Below are 20,880 nucleotides of genomic sequence, written 5' to 3' on the forward strand. Positions count from 1 at the left end.
TCTGTTTGCATTCCACTGTGCTATGGAGACAAACATACTTTATTTTTAGTGTTCTACATTTCCTGATGTTGCACACAGTGTGGTTTAGACATAAGACATAACCCCTATTATGTGAAAAATTTGTGGAAAACTGATGAATAAAGACGACATCACACAAGATCAGATAACTTTCTTTACCTGCATCTTAGTGCAAATACATAATTTATAATCAAGATTGTTCACTTGATTCTTGTATGCGTACCTGTGCTTTTTCCCTGCACTGCTTATAAAGGCCTTCCATAATGTTTTAAACATTTTCTTACCACCCTCCCAGCAGGTACCTTGGATATAGAAAATTACTCCTAAAATTTCTTGCGCTGCCAACTAGCGTTTGCTATTCTGCACACAGCATTCAGACTCTAAACAGGATATGAAGAAATAAACATCTGTATGATCAACTGTAGAGATACAACAGTACAATAAAACACATTTGTTTAAAAGCTACATATGCCCTGATCAACATCACCCACAACTCAACTAGTATCTAGCATTGCCAGCTTAACCTAATATCCACACTTGTAGAGTGCATCGCAGTACAGATGTCGCCACCAGATATTATTGCAAATTCAGGATGCTGTAAATTATTAAGCTACTATAGATGAAAGAAAGCAAAATACCAGAGGAATTACCTCTGGTTTCAAAAATTAAAGTTATAGTAATTTTTGAGTTGCAGTGAAATAAATATTGAAAGAAGAAATATGCATCTTTAAAACAGCTCAAGCGTGAAGAGACTGAAAATGTTCACCGTTTACAGAGTACCTCAAAAATCATCTAAGGGGGTTTAATTTTTTCTTCTTCAAATTAGGTCTATTCAATCAGGTTTCTACTAAAAAATTAATTCCTAGAATAAGCACTTTTATTCACTGCAAGTGATCTTAGAAGTACAGAAAGTACTTATTGTTTAACTAGATTAGTTGAACTTTTTTTGTTTTTAAATTCATTCAAATAGTTTAATAATGAACATTACCTGCTCTCCTGCTTGAGTGGATTACTTTAATAAGTTATCTGAAGTTATTACTCTTCCCCCAAAGGTTCTAACCAAAACTGTGAGAAAATTGCTTTCATATTACTACTATTAAAATTATTCTGCCTTCTGTTTTCAAATTATGAAATGCAGTTAAGCTCCTTTACAGTTCCTGATATTTTAAGTAATAAAATAAAGGAAATAACTTGTCACAATTACGAAACAGAAAGGTGAGGGTTTTTTTTCTTACTACTTTCTTCCACTATTGCATAAAGACTAGACTGTAGTACTTATTTGTTTGATTCCCACTCAAATTTTGAGCTACCATTTAGCTGAAATTAAAGCAGGAAGAGTTTTGAATGGAAATGGCCAAGTACACTTGGCATTAGTCAAGTATAGACCAACATCCTTCCATACAGCTACCTGTCCCTCAGTCGTTCTGCTAAGGGAGTGAGACTCCCTCTTTATTCCCTCATTAACTGCCAGTTTGTATTGCAAGGAAAAGCGTATAATCTATTACGAATCATTCTGTCACTCCTGAGCTGCTGTAATCTACTATTTTAAGATGTCTTTGGCATAACTTCAGTGCCTATGTTCACTATGCACGTGCAGTTTTTTAACAGTACCCAAACAGCCTAATATATGCTTGATTTGTTCCAACACAAATGACTTTCGAGAACAGTTTCAAGTCAATACAGTGGTTGGAAGGGTCAGATTTAAAAACAAAAAGGAAGAAAAACAAAAGAAAGAAAAAAAAAAAAGCTTTAAAAATCACACTGACCTTAGGGATATCATCCCTAATTTTCATTTATTTTAAAATAAAACTGTAGCTCAAACTCGGTATTATAATCTTATAATAGAACTACTCTCATATGTTCCAGCCATAACCTTCCTCAAATTCTCTGATAAAGACTATCTAAGCAGAACACTCACTCCACACTTTATTCACAGCACTGCTACATCTGAAATCTCCTCGGTGGTGGTTTTATTGTACCCAATGCAAAGAAACTTAAACATTGTATACAGTAACAGAAGATTGTATGCACTTTTACACCAAATTTGGGAACGTATTCAAAGCACCTCAAGACAATAGCTTAAAAAAAAGATTTCAACACCTACACACTACATAAATCTTTTTAAAGGTGCATAGATTTCAATTTATATTGTAAAAGAGTATGTATAATGAATAATCTTTTTCATAGAAAAAAATCTGCTATTCATTTTTAAGTCTCAATTTCATATCACAAGCCAGGACAAAATCTTAGGTACATAATGAACATTTCTTTCAAAATTAGTCTATTATCATACCTCCAAAAATTTCTAAGTATTAAACTTAGATAATAATTAAACATAAGTTTAATACTTAGATGCATAACAAGATCTTTTTAAGATTGCTTTCATATTTCTCGTAATTTCAACTAATTATTACACAAAATCAGATTTATCCTTGAAAATATTTGTCTTCTATTAGTTTTTAAAATACTTTAAAATCATCACAATGCATTTGTTGTAATCAAATAATGGAATTCACATTGTTTTTGCAAGAAGTAGATTAAAAAAACAAAACAAAACCCCCAATAACCAGTAAGCCAACCACAAAACTCCAAATTAAAACTGCTCTGTGCTCCTATGATCACATTTTGGTTTCTAAGAAATGCTTTCTTTTCTTTAGAGTTTAAGAAAAGAGCATTGATTTAATGGTTCAATCCTTAACTTTTGAGTTTCAAAGCAAAGAAAGCTTTCATTGTGATGGTTACCTATTAGTACCCATGCAGTTTCCATTTGGCAAAATGGAAGGATTGAAATAGGAATAAGCTGTCTGCAGGATAGTCAGGAACTGCCAACCAAGACTTTGTGTTGTTTCCACAGTATGACGTCATAAAGAGAACTTCATTGGATTCCTTGACTTCAGGTTCTCAGAGGTCAGCAAGTTTTATAATCATCTCCAAGCAATTTTCTCCACATCCTGTTAAATTGTTTCTGAACAGCTGTGTGTGTTGCCACGCAGCTTTACCATCCCCTCCACTTAGAGTTGCTTCCAGTGTAACTTCTGTTGCACCACAAAAATCTGAATAGGAGGAGAGATTTTCATCTATTGGAAGAAAAACATAAACAAGTAAGAGTCCGCTCCAAACAGCATACAGTGCTAGAACACATTAAAAGGGTAATGTGTCGTGAATGTTTAAGAATCTGAGTCAAAACTGTACAAATCAATTTATCAGCAGCAGAAAAAAAACAGCTGCAGAATTTTAGTTTATTTTTCATACTCAGAGGATCTAGTCAAGATTGACGCCACCACACATACAAACATCTATTTCTCCCTGTAAAACACACAGCTTTCATTCACTGTGTTTTTGCTAACCCCACTATGCTGCAAGTAGTATTTAGATTACTAAAACTTGCTTTGGTTCCTTTTTCTCTGCCACTTTTGATTAAACAAAGTATTTTTTTTGACCTTGTTAAGAAAGACTGAATTAGAAATGTCAACATATGTTTACACTTCATTTTTAATATTTGCCCAGTGGTCTCCCCACATAAACTACGCATTTGCAATTACACTTTTGCTGCATGATGTAATTTCACACTTACCTCCTACCAGAATAACTTCTGTTGTGGGAGAGTAAAGTCTCCACTTGATTCTTCCACTATGAAATGTCTGACTGCTTGTCTTAATTGAAATGTTGTCTATTTTTAGACCAACGGATTTGCACTCAAACTTCCAGCTGATGGAAGCAGAGGATGACCCCTCTTTTCGGGCTAGATAAACCTAAATAAAAATAAGACAGTCACATCAAAAATTGAGACAATCAACACACATTTAATCAATCCCTGTAACGAGGTTATTAAATCTTAAAAGTATACTTTCATCCTTTATTAAGCTTTAAAACTGTTCACATTACAGTTTTTTATATGATTTCTTTCTAAATCATTAAGTCTATTCAACAGTTAGGTAACTGTATGTGATTCATAGCCCTTCACTAGGAACACTAATCTATTTCAACATGCTCATTAAAGCTCACTATATTAAAAAAAGCAGACTTTTGGCTTTTATATAAATATATATATAGGTCCACACACTCAGTTTCATTTTTGTTGCTCAGTACTCTGGATTCTGCAGATGTGGCTCCTTGCCACACAGCACTTTTCCCAGGACTTCACATGACTTGATTAAGGCAAGTCATACATGCCAGTCATAAATACACCCTGTACTAACACTAATCAGGCTGTTAAAAATCTGCATTTGTCCCAGTGCTCTTCTGAACATCACATGGCTGCACAGTCAAGCTCACACATCAACATTCACTGAAGAGTTACAACGAACCCCCAAAAGGGTTGTGAGTTCATAGACTCATAGAATGGCCTGGGTTGAAAAGGACAACAATGATCATCTAGTTTCAACTGCCCTGCTATGTGCAGGGTTGCCAACCACCAGACCAGGCTGCCCAGAGCCACATCCAGCCTGGCCTTGAATGCCTCCAAGGTTGGGGGCATCCACAATTTCCTTGGGCAACTTGTTCCAGCGTGTCACCACTCACTGTGTGAAAAACTTCCTCCTAACATTTAACCTAAACCTCCCGTCTCAGTTTAAAACCATTCCCCCTTGTCACTATCCACCCTTGTAAACAGTCGTACCCCTCCTGTTTATATGCTTCCTTCAAATATTGGAAGGCCACAGTGAGGTCTCCCTGGAGCCTTCTCTTCTCCAAGCTAAACAAGTCCAGTTCCCTCAGCCTTTCCTCATAGGAGAGGTGCTCCAGCCCTCTGATCATCTTAGTGGCCCTCCTCTGGACCCGCTCCAAGAGTTCCATGTCTTTCTTGTCCTGGGGGCCCCAGACCTGGACACAGTATTCAAGATAGGGCCTCACAAGAGCCGGGTAGAGGGGGACAATCATCTCCCTCTCCCTGCTGGCCACCCCTTCTTTAATACAGCCCAGAACACAGTTGGCCTTCTGGGCTGCAAGCGCACACTGCTGGCTCATGTCCAGCTTCTCATCCATCAGGACCCCCAAGTCCTTCTCTGCAGGGCTACTCTCAAGTGGTTCTTCTCCCAGTTTGTACAAATATCTGGGACTGCCCTGGTTATGTATAGATCTAGTAAAGAAAACGTTAGAAGAAAATTATGCCCTTACTCCATTTTTTATTACTGAAAAGCAAACTATTCCTTAATGTAGACACACATTTGGCCAGAGACCCTTTAGACCAGTAAGATGAGAGAGGGAACAGAACAATAACATCTTAAAGTAGCTGACAGGAATGTTCAGTTGCACCATTGGTAGCTGTAGCTGGAAAAGCTTGCTAGAAAGCGACCCTTTCCTATTCTACAGGCATCAACTCTTCTCTTCCTAGAGTAAGAGCATGTGATTCTTCAGCTCCTCAGTGTCCTGACAAGATGGGAAAGAATCTGGGCAGGGCGTACAATCATCTGGCTGATAAAGTTTTTGTCTTATTGCAACCAATGTTTAGGATGACAACTTCTTCCTTTGGCTGTGTATCAAAGAGACATGATATACATTATAAAGCTATTTCCCAAAGCCAAAAAAATGTGGGTTTATTTTTTTTTGGAGAGAAGTACTGCTTTTCAATAAAGTAGTATCACATGTTTGGCCAGAAGCATAAGAAGGAAACAAGTTTTTAAGATTTGTGCTCTAGAAAGGATTCTAAAATTCTGAAAGGCAAGCTAAATTTATTTGCAGTTTCTTAAATCATCTGGCAATCTTACCTGAAACTTTCCAGTAATATTTATGAGCATCAGCTAAATTGTGTAGACACCAAGAGAGGCTTTGATGCCAAACAGAGGCAAGGATTTTCTACTTTACTGGTATTGTCATACTTTCACAGTAGATTTAACACTGTTAATAAATCCTTACCATTTTCCAATCTGTTTCAACCTTTCTCCAAATAGACTCTGCCTTCCAAACACCTGTTCCCCAGCCGGTTATTTTTTCATTATTATTGGAAATCCGTGTATAACTATCTTCTACAACATTGTAGATAAGGTGGAAAAGTTTGGAAGCCTTCTCTTTTTCAGAGGGAATAAAAATCACTTCTTTTCTCTCCTGAAAAAGGCATAAAGACAAGCACATTAATTTCCCAAAGTATTTCAAGTGAGATGACATTGCTTTTAATCAATGTACCACACTTTCTCTTCTTAGTTTTTATGCCAACTGAAAAAAGCCCCCAAAAAATCACATTGCATTTATGCAAAACAAAGACTTCTGAGCTAGTTTCCTACAACAGACTTGTCACTTTTCTAGATAGGAGCAATAATTCCATTTTTTAAATTTTCACATTATTAATTTTGCAATTAAATAATTAAACAAATGACATCTGCAAATTTAAGGAAAAAAAGAGTAACATGTTAAGAACAGAAAAAATATTGAGTATATTTCTATTTCTTGTACAATCAACAAGTAAATTGTTATCCGGAATATCAAATGTGGAGTCTGTGACTACCATATACAGGTGCTTGTAGATGGTAGTTTACAAATCAATTTCAAAAAAGCTAAGTTACAAACTCCACATCTTCACAGTATTTTTGAAGGTTCTCCACTGTTCTTACAAATTTCCGCAAAATAAAAATGATATCTTCTAAACTGAAATAAACTTAGTTCCTCAAACTTAATGTTAGGAAACATGCTAATTTCACCTAACCACTTTAGGATTGACAGTTGTTCCATATATAAGGTGATGGGGTAAGTCACTCCTTTCCACGCTAGCTCAAACTAAATATGGCTTAGGTTATGGGAGAGTCTCTTATAATAAAAGAATTCAAGATAACTGAAACAGTCAAAGAGATTGACAAGAAAACTGTTCTGGCTTATTATTTGAGAGGTTGTTCCATTCTCACAATCCTGTTTCCGCATATTTTTGTTAATAAAACTAATTAGTCAAAACGTGCTATTAGTCTTTAATCAACAGTACCTAACCACATACTTTTTAAAGTTTTCCCAAAAGCTTCTACCTGCCCTGCAACTTCCTAGTTCATTGCATCATAGCTAATCAAAATGGAATAAATATTTATTTTATTTATTTAATTTATTTTAAGTGCAAAACATAATACTTTAGCATGATTCAGTTATTCCCAAGCATTTTTTGAATCAATGGACTGCCACCAACCCTCAACCTTCTATTGTACCACTACTGAATTCAACCAAACTTGCCCCTAATGTTTTTCCAAGTTTCACTGTTTGAACATAATCTTTAGTTCACCTACCACTGACTCACGAAGCGCTATTCCTCTGCAGATCACAATCACAGAACTTCTAATTAGCTACCTTTAGGACGGTCACCAGTGGAAAAATTAAATACCTCTGAACCAGTTTCACCTCTGGCTATTCTCCAAGCCATTGAACCTGATGTCCTTCCACCAAATTCTCCGGGTTTAGGTGTTTTAGGAGAAATGAACTCAGCAAGTTCCACAATTGTTCTTTCCAAGAGCTCTTTTTTTCTGCTTTCTGACAAAGATTGTTGTTTCTGAAAATACATATAAGAAAGAAATAAAAAGTTCAGAAAAAAGCTTGTAATATTTAATACAGCCCTAGAGTGACACCAGCAGGAAAAAAAGAATTTGAAAACGCAGGCCAACACTTGAAATTCAGACTGATTGTTTGAAACATTCATCTCAATCCACATGTGCCAGTTATAACCAGTTCATAAACCAGTTATAACTGTATGGTTATTTGACAACAGTGTTTAGTACTTTTTCTGTAAACTTCCGTGCCCTAACTATGTGGATTTATTTTAGAATAAGGCTTGTGCTCTGTGTTTATATTTGCTTGGATGATGAAATACTTAACATATTTTAGAGTTATTCATAGCTATTCTGTACCTTAGAGAGAAAACAAGCATAATTATTGAGTCAAACTTTTCTTCCCTAAGGTGGAGTGATTTTGGCTGGCAGCAGTCTTGCTTTTGTAATTAAATCCAAACAAAAGATTCAGCTGGTCTGTGAAAGAATTAATTCACAGTGACTGATTCCATCATAAACAACTAACACATTCCTATCTTTGCAGATATCAGAAAGCTGATTTAAAAAAAAAATTATTCTTCCAGGTAAATTAAGCAAAACTTAGAGGAAAAGAAAGAATTTTATAACAGTCTTTAACCACATCGATAACACTAGGGGTGTCTTCCTCATACACACACAAAAAAATCATTAAGAGGCTAGGCTTCAGCTGCCACAGCTTTCATGTCAAATATACAGAGGTGACAGGTGAAGCCTTTTTCCTTAACTGTGGGTACACCTACACAGGAATGGAAGGTTAAGTTCAAGACCAAGCACATTACACATGTATTTTCCACTGCAGCGATCATACAAGGCATGCACACTGTGCTCATTGAGAGCTGAAACTTCTGGTCTACAACTATTCCAGTCATCCCAAAAAGCAGTCCTGAACCTTGAAATTTTTGCTATTAGGGATCAGAAAAAAATTGATAGGCCCTTGTTCCAGAAAACAATGTAGAATTGGTTGAAGGAATGAAAAGCAGATATAGAGAAATTATGAAAAACAGTGCCAGTTGCAGAGATTCCAGCTGCCAATCAGCAATTCTAACATAACTAATGAATGATGAGCAGTGACTCCAGCACTCCTTTGTGAAATACTACGTCTTCCTGAACCTGTCACTAGCCTAGGTATCTGGCTATCCATGTGAAGTACTACAGAGCTCACTCCAGCTCAAGAGGCAGTCTGATATTGCTTACCCTAAGTTATAAATTCCACTCTACTATTTTCCTTCAGCCACTTTGAGGGAAGCCCAGTGTCAGGGGTTGCCACCACTGATACTGGTTATACCACAGTAAGAATTGGCTGCTGCTGTTTTACAGCTGTCTTAACAGTTTCTGGAAACTGTTGACAAAGAACACTGCCTTTACACAAGCAGGGTGTTTCCAAAGGCAAGCCACATATGACACAGAATTTCAGGAGTCTCTAAAAAGCAAAGAGTACAAGTATGCTAATTGTTATCACCACTCCTTCCTCACCCTCACCTCCCAGTAGGCTTTTGCACATAGCTGCTAACAGCACTAAGATATACATAATGCTCAGACTCAGCAGAGATGAACACTGCATATAACTGGGAAAATCTGTAACAAGTTTCCTATAAATGACAGTGTTGGCAGTACGTTTGTATACTGAAATGGATTCCAAGAACTCCATTATTCATTATCATGGCTCAAGCTTCCTGCTTTTGTTTCTTTTATCCTGAAAAGCTACTGAGGAAAAGAAAGCAAGTGGGAGGCACAGTGTGAGTATCATTTAGCTTGGAGAAAGGGAGGGCAATTTATTCATCAAAATAAGAGATCATTAAAAATGATTGACAAAGGTGTTCCATTAGACCAATGAGAAAGCTCTAACAATACCAGACAGCAGTAGGGAAAGCATGCAGTATAGCAAAAAAGGTCTGAGATCTTCGACGTGTGGAAATAGATAGGTAAAAGTCCAGGGTTTTTTGGGAAGCCTATCTATATTTCTTCCTTGTACTCAATTTTTAATGAAAATTTCATCTGAAACACAACAGGAACACCTGCTATTTCTCGTTCAAAAAATGCTCACATCAGCTTATGAATTGCATCCATAAAAACATGGATAGAATGATCAGACCAAAAGACCAACACACATAGCAGTATCTGCTGGAGATGCCAACACACATCTTTTACTGGAGTGTTCTAGACTTCTGAAAGTGAAACAGAGTGCGATCTTAAGATAGACATCAACAAGATAAGGAGGAGGCCAGGAAAAAGCCCATGAGACATTCATACAGAATTTCCTCATTCCAACAATACTGCATTATTTTTTATTTTATTTTTTCTCCTTAAAACTTCTACATCAGTAACAGCCTCTAACACTTGGAATGGCACCCTGCTTCCAAGGTTCTCCTCAACTGCTGGAGAAGAGGCAGTTGACTGATCGATGTAACCAGATTATCCGAAGAAAGGCCCCCACAGATCTGTTTTGTAGCTATGAGGGTTTCATGATCAGAGCACTCCACCAAATTCCTGCAACCCTTTGAAGTGAATCCATTCTTCAATCTGAATTTCTGATCCTTTACTTCCCTAAATTTTGTTAATCCATGGTCACTGTTCTCAGTACTTCACTCTGCAGGAGACTGATTTTTCATTACTGATAAACGTTTTGAAGCTGCGCTTTGAAATCATCTCTTAACTCTTCACACTTTTAACAAAATTTGACTATAACCTCAAGCCAGCAGGCCTCTAAAAAAGGGGTGTTTATTGAGCCATCAGCTTTACTTTATCATAGGAACTAACATTTTGATGCAAAAGAATTAGCCCAGGAAGGAAGTGAGGGACACAAATGAAACAGTTGATGACATTTTATTTTCCATAAAGCAAGAACATTCCTAACAGGTTACTAAACGTTTCTTCGTTCAAGAATGTCATGTTCTGAAAATACACATTTCACTTGCAGTGGTCTGTTCAAGCTACATACCTTTTTATTGATTGTGTTAATTGTTTCACGCAGTTTAGCTTCACTAAGTGCTGTCCTTCTAGTGAGTACTTCTTGATGTTTACAGCTGTATCTCCATGTGACATCAACAATCTCAAACACAAGACAAAGAAAACAGAGCCATCAAAACTCCCATATACATCTTGATATAAAGAAGTTACCTATTTGAAGTACTTTTTTTAGATCTAATAATTCTGGAAATCACATTAAGATGGAATACTTCACACACTTTCCCCAGGGCAATGTGTTGGTTTTTTTGTGGGGGGAGGGAACAGGACTGGTTTGGTATGGGTATTTTTGTTTCTTTAAATCACCATTCCTACCTCATCTTTGGAGAATGCAATTACGTAGGAAAGCTTCTTTCCCCAACCAATTTCGTAAAGGAGAGGCTTATCACAGACATTTTCACAGGGATCACAGTGAAGCCATCTTTTCTGAGATGCAGAATATACTTCAGTCCATACATGATCTATATAGCATAGGCCAAAAGTAGGCAATGAATTACAGGAATAGATCCTCTCTAATGGCTCAGAATAATGAAACTTTTCCTTACTTATGAAATAAAATGAACAGGTAAGAGAATATATTTCTGTTAATCTATATTCAGACAAGTTAGCAGAGCATTTTCTACCTTAGGATCATGTTCCCTTTGATTCAACAAAAACATTCTGAAGTCAGACATCTCTCCTTAGTTACACAACTGTATTTCACTCAGACAAGAGGGGAAACAATTTATATTCCTTTGTTAGCTAAACTAACATTACTAACTTTACATGCTGCCTGATGGACTAACACAAAGTTAGAACCATAACATTTTGTCTCATTTTGCATGTACTTGTACTGAAATAATATGTTCTCTTACCTGTCCAATCCCTGACATATCTAGCTTCAAACCCCATAGCTCTGCAACACAGTGTAAAACAGTTAGCCCATTCGCCACAGCGTCCACATCTGGTTTCCAGAAGTTTCTCTGGATTATTATACCTAGTGGAGAAAAAACAAAAGAAAAAAGCAGAATAATGGAAAACATATTTCATCTTTCAAAATATTTACATCATGATTGCCCTTGCAATGATTTGAACAGATTTTAGTGCCATTCAGTTCACAGAAGATAGTGGAAACGATGGCTGCATTGCATAGAACAAGTATGAGCAGAATGCTGTTTTCACTTTGACTCTGCTGAGTCTATCACCTGTTCATAACAATACTTTTGTTATCAGAATCATAAAATATCTGAATTTAATCTGATTTTTTAGTTTTCTAAATTAACTCAGACTTCCGCTTAAAATATGACTCTTGCATGGTGGTCCTTTTGATTGCTTGCAAAAGTATCTAAAAAATAGGATATTTGCTCTTCTGCTACAAAGTCAGCAGAAGATCTGCTTTATCTTATCTGGGAGATGACAAAAGAAATGAAACAGCATTTCTTGAAATACTAAAAAAAAAGTAATAGTATGCCAATATTAACATACTTTATATAGAAACTGAACTTTATCAAAATAACAGTAAAAAAAAAAGTCAGGCATACATTCAGAACAAAGCCATGTAAATGAAAGCAATATATTTCTCTTAAAAAATTCTAAGAGAGATGTCACTGTTTCATCAACCATCTGATCATGTTACTTATAAAAACTTCTCTAACGTTTGATCCAACAACTTACCACTTGTTCATAAAATGCATAAGTGCAAGGTTGTTTCACAAAAGAAATGAAAAAAAAAGCAAAACAGATCTTTGTATGCTCACCTTGGGAATCTATTACAGAACTGACACTGGCTGCAGTAATGATTTTCCACTCTATCAGCATTCCACCTTAGATCATCATCAGTTGGTGAGAGGTAGTCTCTTTTAATTTCAGTCTGGCCACCACACCTGCTGCAAGGCAGATTATCTACCCAACGAAAGAAGTCATTCTTAAACCAGTTCAAGAGCTCCAACAACAAGAAGTCCTCTTCATTCACATGTTCACCTGTAGAATTTACACAAGGTGAGATCAACAAAAGTTTAGCTGAATTTTATAGTATCTACCTAGATCACCATTTCTTAGACCTTTATTACATTTTAGAAGTCTCATAAAAAAAAAGATTCATATGTTGCTTAAACACTCCAGAGAGGAAATCTACGTGAAGACTGAATAATGGCAAACCATATTTCAGGAACAAAAATCTGCACTCTCAGACACTACAGCTAGAGTGAGAATTAGGAAATTCTCAGAAGAACAAGTTAGGCATACAGCGAAGCCAAGTGAACTTCCTCGTGCCTCTCATGTTCCTCAAGAGCTATGGAAGAGATACTATACTAACTCTTCTTCTGCTCCTAAGTATTCTCTTTCTGTTCTTTGCTATTAAACTAGGAATAACAATTGCTTTTGATCTCCAATAATCAGATACCAACAGCAGTATAGCCAGCCAGATGTAATATAAGCTGTCTGCAGAAAGTCAAGTACTACAGAACATGCATGCATGTTAGGTAAGTAAAGATAAGCTTGTTTATAACCTCATCAAGAAACAGTTTTGTCAGCTTACTCAAAATGTCACTGAACATTTCTATTTTTCTAGTCTGATTCTACCACATCAGACTCTTCTAATTCTTTGTCCTGCGCTCACAACAGGTGTCTTCTCACATACTGTTGCGATTTTGCCATTTGGAAATAATCCCACTCTACCTGAAGTTATAAAATCCAGCCTTCTAAAAGAAGAGATCCATTTTTTAAACTCTTATATAGTCTTTAAATGTATATCCTGTTCTAATGTCCAAAGTACATCCTCTTCCTCCTCAGAATCATAAACATTAAAGCAAGTCTTCCTATTAACTCCACCATCTAGGTGACCACACTGCAATCATAGCTACTAATATGTGGTTACTTTCTGTACTACAGTTTGCTTATAGACACAGTGCTGACAGATTGCATTCATGAAGACAAAAACTATTTAAGAAAAACACTGTTTAAAGGAAATTGTACCAAATTTGTGCACACTTCTTTGTCAGGATAGTGAAGGAGGAAATAGATGAGATGTATATTTTATCTAAATTCAATTCATATCTTCTTCTGAAGAACACTGCCTGCTACAGAGCATTATGGACTCCTAACTGTATTAAACACATATTGCCAAGAGAAGATCATCTGTTAATCAAAACCAAAAAACCAGAGACTTCAGACTGACTTTAATTAAGTAACAATGACAATTTTACTGCATTACTGTTTTCAAAATGTAGGCTTATGTGCTCAAACTTCCTTCTAAGAGCAGAAGATTTTGAGCACAGGCTACATGCTCTTTTCATTGACTGCAACATGTAAGCCAGAATCTGCCTATGAAAATATAACCATTGCTACATACTGTATCAATATTCTTCTGCTTGTATATAGGTCCTTCGTGAAAACACTGCATTGAAACAATGACAAATAAGATGTACTTGAACAGAAAACAACTGTCTGTGACAGCCAGCTATTTTCAACTGCACAATCAATCCTTCTAATGGAAAGAGGTAAAGCGAAATAGTCAGAAGTTTGTACCTCTGCTCAAATGACAATAACAGAATCACAGAGCCACAGAATGGCCAGGGTTGGAAGGGACCTGATCATGAATCTCCAACCCCCCTGCCATATGCAGGGCCATCAATCTCCCCTTTTAATACTAGACCAGGCTGCCCAGGGCCCCATCCAATCTGGCCTTGAACACCTCCAGGGATGGGGCACCCACAACCTCTCTGGGCAGCCTGTTCCAGTACCTCACCACTCTCTCTGTAAAGAACTTCCCCCTGACATCCAACCTAAATCTCTCCTCCCTCAACTTAAAACCATTTCCCCTTGTCCTGCAGTTATCAACCCTTTCAAAGAGTTGACTCCTCTCCTCTTTGTAGGCTCCCTTTAGGTATTGAAATGCTGCAATGAGGTCACCCTGCAGCTTTCTTTTCTCCAGGCTGAACAAGCCCAGCTCCCTCAGCCTTTCCTCATAGGGGAGGTGCTCCAGTCCCGTCTTCATGGCCCTCCTCTGGACCCCCTCCAACAGCTCCCTGTCTTTTTTGTACTGGGAGCTCCACACTTGGACGCAGTATTCTAGATGGGGCCTCACAAGGGCAGAGTAGAGGGAGACAGTCACCTCCCTGTCCCTGCTGGCCACCCCTCTTTTGATGGAGCCCAAACCTTACTAACAGTCTTTAAGGACAAAATCCTAAGATATCTGCTTAAAGAAGTCCTAAAAGCAAATGCCACCTAGCACCAAGTAGTCATTCCTGCAGGTAACAGCCTTAACCCAGCAATACACATAAACTGAAGAAGCTGACAGTGAAAGTTAGCCATAAATCTCATATGCAGTACACTTCCAAAGGAGATAGTCTCTAAAGCTCTTAAAAATGGCTTCAAGTCGTTATAACTCCAGAACATTGGAGTTCCATTCCTTTCCCCTATGTTTTTATCTAAATGAAGTTCTGGAAATCATTTTGAATAGATCAGCTTGATGTCTAGGGAAGTAGCATCTGAAAATACTACCCTCCTTTCTTCCTTGCTTTCAAAATAGCATATACAACAGAATTGAAACAGGGCCTCATATAAACATTTGTCTTTTTTTAAATAAGTAATAAATAAAAATTATTTAAATAAGTTTCTTCATCACTGTATTTTATTACAGTGCTGACTGAAAACGCTTTTTAATTACCTATGTAGTTTACTACTTCCCAGAATACCTTACAAACAAAAAAAAAAGAAAATACCAAGAAAGGTTCACTTATGCCAAAGTTATTACAGATTAGTGTGGCTGTATCAGATAAAGTCATCCAGAAAAATGATGAGAAGAGCTTATCTTTGGTTTGCGATCCCATTTGGTTTGCATTCCCATCAAGCTAGAATTTCTCTAAAGTCCTCTATCAAAGATTCACAGTGAAAAAGATTTTTTCAATCAAAACATGGTGTTGAAAGCCCATTAAAAACATATATAATCTTGTACAAATAAAATTTCACTGTATTAATGAAACAAATCTAAACTTTACTTAAAATGGCTTATTTTCAATGGGCAAACACTTGCACCTTCAAAAGAAATTGAAATTTATTTTCTTCATAAATGCTAGCTACTGATGCTACAAATATTTATGCTCATGCATCACTTTTGGTCAAAGATAATGGCATTTGAACAATATTCATTTTAGCATTTGCAAGAATGGCGTTTCTTCTCATATTAGATCTCACCAGTAATATGATTTTAAACAGAGAAACAGTATTTTGGAATTCTTCTGAATTTGGAATTGTAGTACTGACAGAAAAGCAGAACTCTGACATTTCAAAGTGATGACTATAAATAAAAATAGCTCACTTCCCTCTTGTAGTTATTTCACTCTAGATGCTCATTCGATTTGTCAGTCAGCTTGCTGCCGATTCAGAAATTAAAACTTCAAAATTTCCACATGAAAGTAGTAACGGATGGATGAATAAAAACAATCAGAAAAATAAAAATCAGTAGTAAATTAAATAGTAAAAAATATGAAAAGAATAGAACACTTGAAAAATTAGTAATGAGTTAGAGGGCAACTCTAACATAGAAACAGCATTTGGAATCTGCATATATATGACCTAATACCCACACCTAAAGAATGGCAGATGTTTGAAAGAATATTTCTGCTTCCATACACATTGCAACATTACCTTTGTCCAGTCTTGCAGCTTGTGCTAGCTTTTTCTGAGCCTTCTCTTTCAATTGCTGAAGGGGAATCAAAGCTAGTGCTTTCCGCTGAAGAGAAGTATTCTCATACGCTAATATAAGATGCTCACATTTGCTTTGAAGTGTTGTCAACATATCTGCAGCCTGCAAAAGGATTTTCAGTTACAAAATGGCCTATAAACCTCCATCTTTAACCAGAAGAACCAAGCTCCTCCATCTAGCTCAAATCAGTCGCAGTCATATACTCACAGCTGCATTATTTTTATCCTTAATATTTTTATCCTTAGAGTCAGGACTAAGAAGAATTTTTAAAAGACAACTCTGACGACAAGCTTTTGAACTTTCTTAAACCCATCCTTCCCCCAACTCCCCACTTTGCAAGTCTTATATTTAAAGTATAAAAATCACAGAACCACAGAGTTACAGGTGTTAGAAGGGACCTCAAGAGATCACTGACTCCAATTACCTGCTAAAGCAGGTTGCCTACAACAGATCACACAGGCAGGGGTCCAGATGGGTCTCGAGTATCTTCATAGAAGGAGACTCTACCACCTCTCTGGGCAGCCTGCTCCAGAGCTGTCACCCTTACTGTAAACAAGTTACTCCAACTGTTTGTATGGAACTTCCTATGTTCAAGTTTAGGCTACTGCTTCTTGTCCTATCACTGTACATCACTGAGAAGAGCCTGGCCTTATCCATTTGCATCCAACCTCCCTGTAGATATTTATAAACATTAATCAGATCCCCACGCCCCCTCCTCCCATCTTTTTTCTTTTCCCCAGGCTGAACTGACTCAAGTTACTCAGCCTTTCCCATTCTCTAACAATAGATCGTGCTTCAGTCTTTAGTCTTATTAATCTTATTAACTAGCTTCTCGGCTTCATCAAAAATTCCATTATTTCTTGAAATGCAATACAATATAGCAAGACTCCCATGAATCACAGGTGCAAGACATAAGAAATAAAAATGTTTTCACTAAAAAGACCATCCTAAACCTCTCTGATATCAGACAACATTGCGTACAATACAACAGCTCACTGAAAAAACAAAACCCCTCTTCCTGTGTACACAAAATGGCAAGGCCAGAAGGTATCTTGCAGACATCCAATAAACACAATATATAGACCAAAATTCAACAGGTTCAGATTGATTATAAGTCCTTGAAAAAAAAAATAAATCAGCAGAGATACAGATTTCTAATGGAGTACAACCATTGTAATACTTGTCTCTAAACTGTACTAAGTTTTGGTCCCACTACTCACGCTGAATCATAAGAAACCTAGAAAAATGCACTGACTACAGCAAGCCTCCAGAAGTTTCATAACCACTTCCAACTACCATTACAGAAGTGAATAACTCAGTAAAACACAATAAGCAGAAGTGAAATACCAAAAGTAAAGTACATCCTATCATTCTATCTGCTTACTTGAACCCATGTGGCATCATTTCCCTGACCCAAATCTTTGGATAGGTAAGAAATAGCCCATCACAGTTCAGCATTCAACAACATACAAATAATTTCATTTAAAATAGATAAATTCTGCTGAAGGATGCGTAAGAAGAAAGGTTTTGGAAGAATTCATCTTGCACCAACTTATTTAAGACAAGGGTTCTAAGGGAGAAAGCTTCAGAGTTAAGCCAAAGCACCCTTCAACATTCTATCAAACAGTATAACTGCTTCATTTTCCAAAGTAATATGAAGTCTTAAGAGTCTTCTCCTGCCAGGCCAAGGTAACATCAGCTGAAAGGAGGACTCTGCTTCTTTATCACCAGAGAACTTCATCTCAGCTTAACTAAAAATAAAATTTCTTTGCCTTGCTAAATTACCGCCTCACCCTTACAGTCTACAAATACAGGTCACAATGTGTGAATTGAGATGTCAGCAATGATAAATGTATGTTGTAGTTTAACTCAGCAGGTGGCTGAGAATCACACAGCCCTCCCTTCCCAGTAGGATGGGGGTGGGAATTGAAAGGAAGAAAAAAAACCAAAGCACAACTTGTGGGTTGAGATAAAACCATTCACTAAGATAGAGAAAAAGAAAAGGATAATAATTATGACAAATGTATATATTTATGCATATATAACAACTGATGCATAAGTAATTGTTCACCACCAACTGATGCCCAGCTAGCCCCCGAGTTGTGGAGGAGAGCGAGATGAACCCTCACCCCCTTCAAAACTCTCCTTCTTCATTATGTCACATGGCATGGAACATCCCTTTGGCTGGTTTAAGCCTGATTCTGTACCTTCCCAGGCCATTGTTACTATGAGCTGAGAAACTGGAATGGCCTTGGCTCTGTACAACACTGCTTAGCAGGAACTATAAACGTCAATGTTGATAGTACATCATTTTTCTCCTAGAACCAAAACAGAGCATCATATCAGACACTCCAAAGGAAATAGTGCCGGTTAAAATGGAGACAACGTACATGTCAGTTCTTTTGTTGGCTCTCAGACAAATACCACAGTTTTAACCTCCGCTTCCTTGCTCCCCCATATTGCACTTTCCAATACTTTTCATGATGATCTGATCAATAAAACACATCTATAGACACCTTCAACAAAATCTCTTGCTAATGTTCTACTTATGGCATGCTTCATGTTGAAGATCTAAAAAACCAACCAACCACTAGTCTAACCTCCTTCTCAAAGCAAGGCTAGCTATGAGGTCAGACCAACTTGCTCAAGGCTTTATCCAGTCAGGTCACAAAAATTCACACGTTTGGAGATTACACAACCTGAGCAATCTGTTCCAACAGTTGATTCCTTCATCTTTATATCCAGAATAGTGCTTCTCTAAAGTATTCAGGTAGTAATTACCATTTTGAGAGATTGCAGAAGTGATGTTTCTGGCTGCTGATGTTCAGGGGCAGGAACAGAGCCAACAGGTCTTGAAGGCTGATGCGCAATTGTCTGAGCGCTGGCTACAGTTTCAGAGGATCCTGACCTGTGGACTTGATTCGACTCATTCAGCCTGCTACTCCTCTCTATAGCAATTAGATCTCTGATTTTACGTAGTTGCTCAATCGATGCCTCCTTTGGGAAAACCATGTGAGTTTCTCCCTGAAATTTGGGCAAATTAATACAGCAGTTAATACAGGTTTAAGCCAGCAATAGATACAGGCCAGTGACTAACAGCTATATCATTTACTAGAAGTTAGCCTACTAAGACTTCACAAGACTTCACCTTCAGATTGGGTTCCTTACAGTAGAAACTTATATATTTTTCAAAGCAGAAACTATAAAATCAACTACCTATGGTCAGCCTAGAGGAAAAGCAGTCACAATAACACTTTGTTACAATAACTTTTGTAAGCAACTTATTTTGCAAATTAACGCATGGACAACAAAAGCAGTTTGGCAGAGCAAGCAGCAGCAACAGAAACAAAAAAGAAAACAAAACACTCATTTCTCACAGCACATCAGTAAAGTACCACACATCATAAGAGGATAGCCAGCATTTGGAGAAGAAGCCCTGTAATTATCTTCTATACTCATATTTAAGTTTTCAGATGGGAAATGTTCTTCTTATTTAGACCGGTACCCAGCTGGAGTGGCGGGTTCCTATCTTTGATTGCAACATGATTACTGCTGACTGCAACATGATTACTGCTGACCACAATAAAAAAAAACAACAGTAATTAGGATGGAATCAGTAGCAGTACACTTAATGTGTGTACTAATATGTTACTAAAAACATGAATATCCTGAAAATTCCTAGTTTAAAAGTTTCAGTTTCAAAGGCTACACAACTTCTGTTTATTAAACCAAGTAATGTTTTTACCCACACTGTTACCTAAAACTAAATGGATTGTACCAATCCAGAAGTCGTCTTTTTTTTTTTTTTTAAAATTAAGTTAGCTCACCAGGCAGACAAAATAAGGAACAATTGTAGCTACTATAGTTGGAGAAAAGTTTGTGAACTCCAGCCTCAGCTGGCACTAAAACCAGAAGACTGAGCCAATATACTCTTAAAGATCTGACAGAAGAGGAAGTAGCGTTTTCCAATAGGCCCGAAAATGACTAAGCTATTATTGCTTGAGTGCTTCACTCCCTGCTTGACTACCTCTTGGCTAAAACACATTGTTTCAAAGTAATCTCCTATGCATCAGTCTGCAAATAAACCTACAGACCATTTCTTCCTGTGAAGTCACCATTTCTTTCCACATGCATTTATTTAGTTCCTAAAATTAGGATAAATAATGGATTTCACCAGAACAGAAGAAAGAAGTATCTCATGACAACCGGACCTACATAACAATATATGTACCCACACACAATCGCAGCATGAAACGGACAAAATAAAGCAAAGCTAGAGCAAGATCTTTGCACCATTAAGCAAAAGTTGATTCTTTCACCCCAGCACTGTTGTAAATACAAAGGTTGATTCTAGCTCAATAAGCTTGGAAGTTATATTAAGACAGAGACCTTTTCAGCATGCAAAGCAATCTTTGAAATACATGTTTATGACTGCAACAGAATCAATATTCACTTGAGACAATGTTAAGAAGCAGTTTCATAATTATTTAACTACATATGTCCCACCATCTCACTACTTCAATTATCTGCTGTCCTTTTCACAGCTGTCACAACAACACTAGTACTTGTGCAGCTGCATTGTGAACTGGCTAAAAACCAATCCTCCCAAAATAATGAAACAGTTTTCAACAAGATCAGCTATCTTATATAACTTACTACATTATCACATAAGCCATACTGGTGGTAGGAACAAGCAGCAGAAAACAAGATGATTTTTTTTTT

At 37.0% G+C, this 20,880-nt stretch overlaps 1 protein-coding gene across 1 annotated transcript in view; it reads right to left on the reverse strand.

Moving 5' to 3' along the window:
* Positions 1–164: 164 nt before the first annotated feature.
* NGLY1 (N-glycanase 1) overlaps positions 165–20,880 on the reverse strand; it is a 21,329-nt gene continuing 613 nt past the window's right edge. Inside the window, 10 exon segments of the mRNA XM_019616514.2 lie at positions 165–3,095; positions 3,593–3,770; positions 5,872–6,060; positions 7,313–7,477; positions 10,450–10,560; positions 10,791–10,936; positions 11,330–11,451; positions 12,212–12,434; positions 16,101–16,260; positions 18,940–19,182. Of these exon segments, the coding sequence (XP_019472059.1) occupies positions 2,920–3,095; positions 3,593–3,770; positions 5,872–6,060; positions 7,313–7,477; positions 10,450–10,560; positions 10,791–10,936; positions 11,330–11,451; positions 12,212–12,434; positions 16,101–16,260; positions 18,940–19,182 (1,713 nt within the window). The 3' untranslated portion in view covers positions 165–2,919.

Source organism: Meleagris gallopavo, chromosome 6, assembly GCF_000146605.3.
Source record: "Meleagris gallopavo isolate NT-WF06-2002-E0010 breed Aviagen turkey brand Nicholas breeding stock chromosome 6, Turkey_5.1, whole genome shotgun sequence".
NCBI lineage: Eukaryota > Metazoa > Chordata > Aves > Galliformes > Phasianidae > Meleagris > Meleagris gallopavo.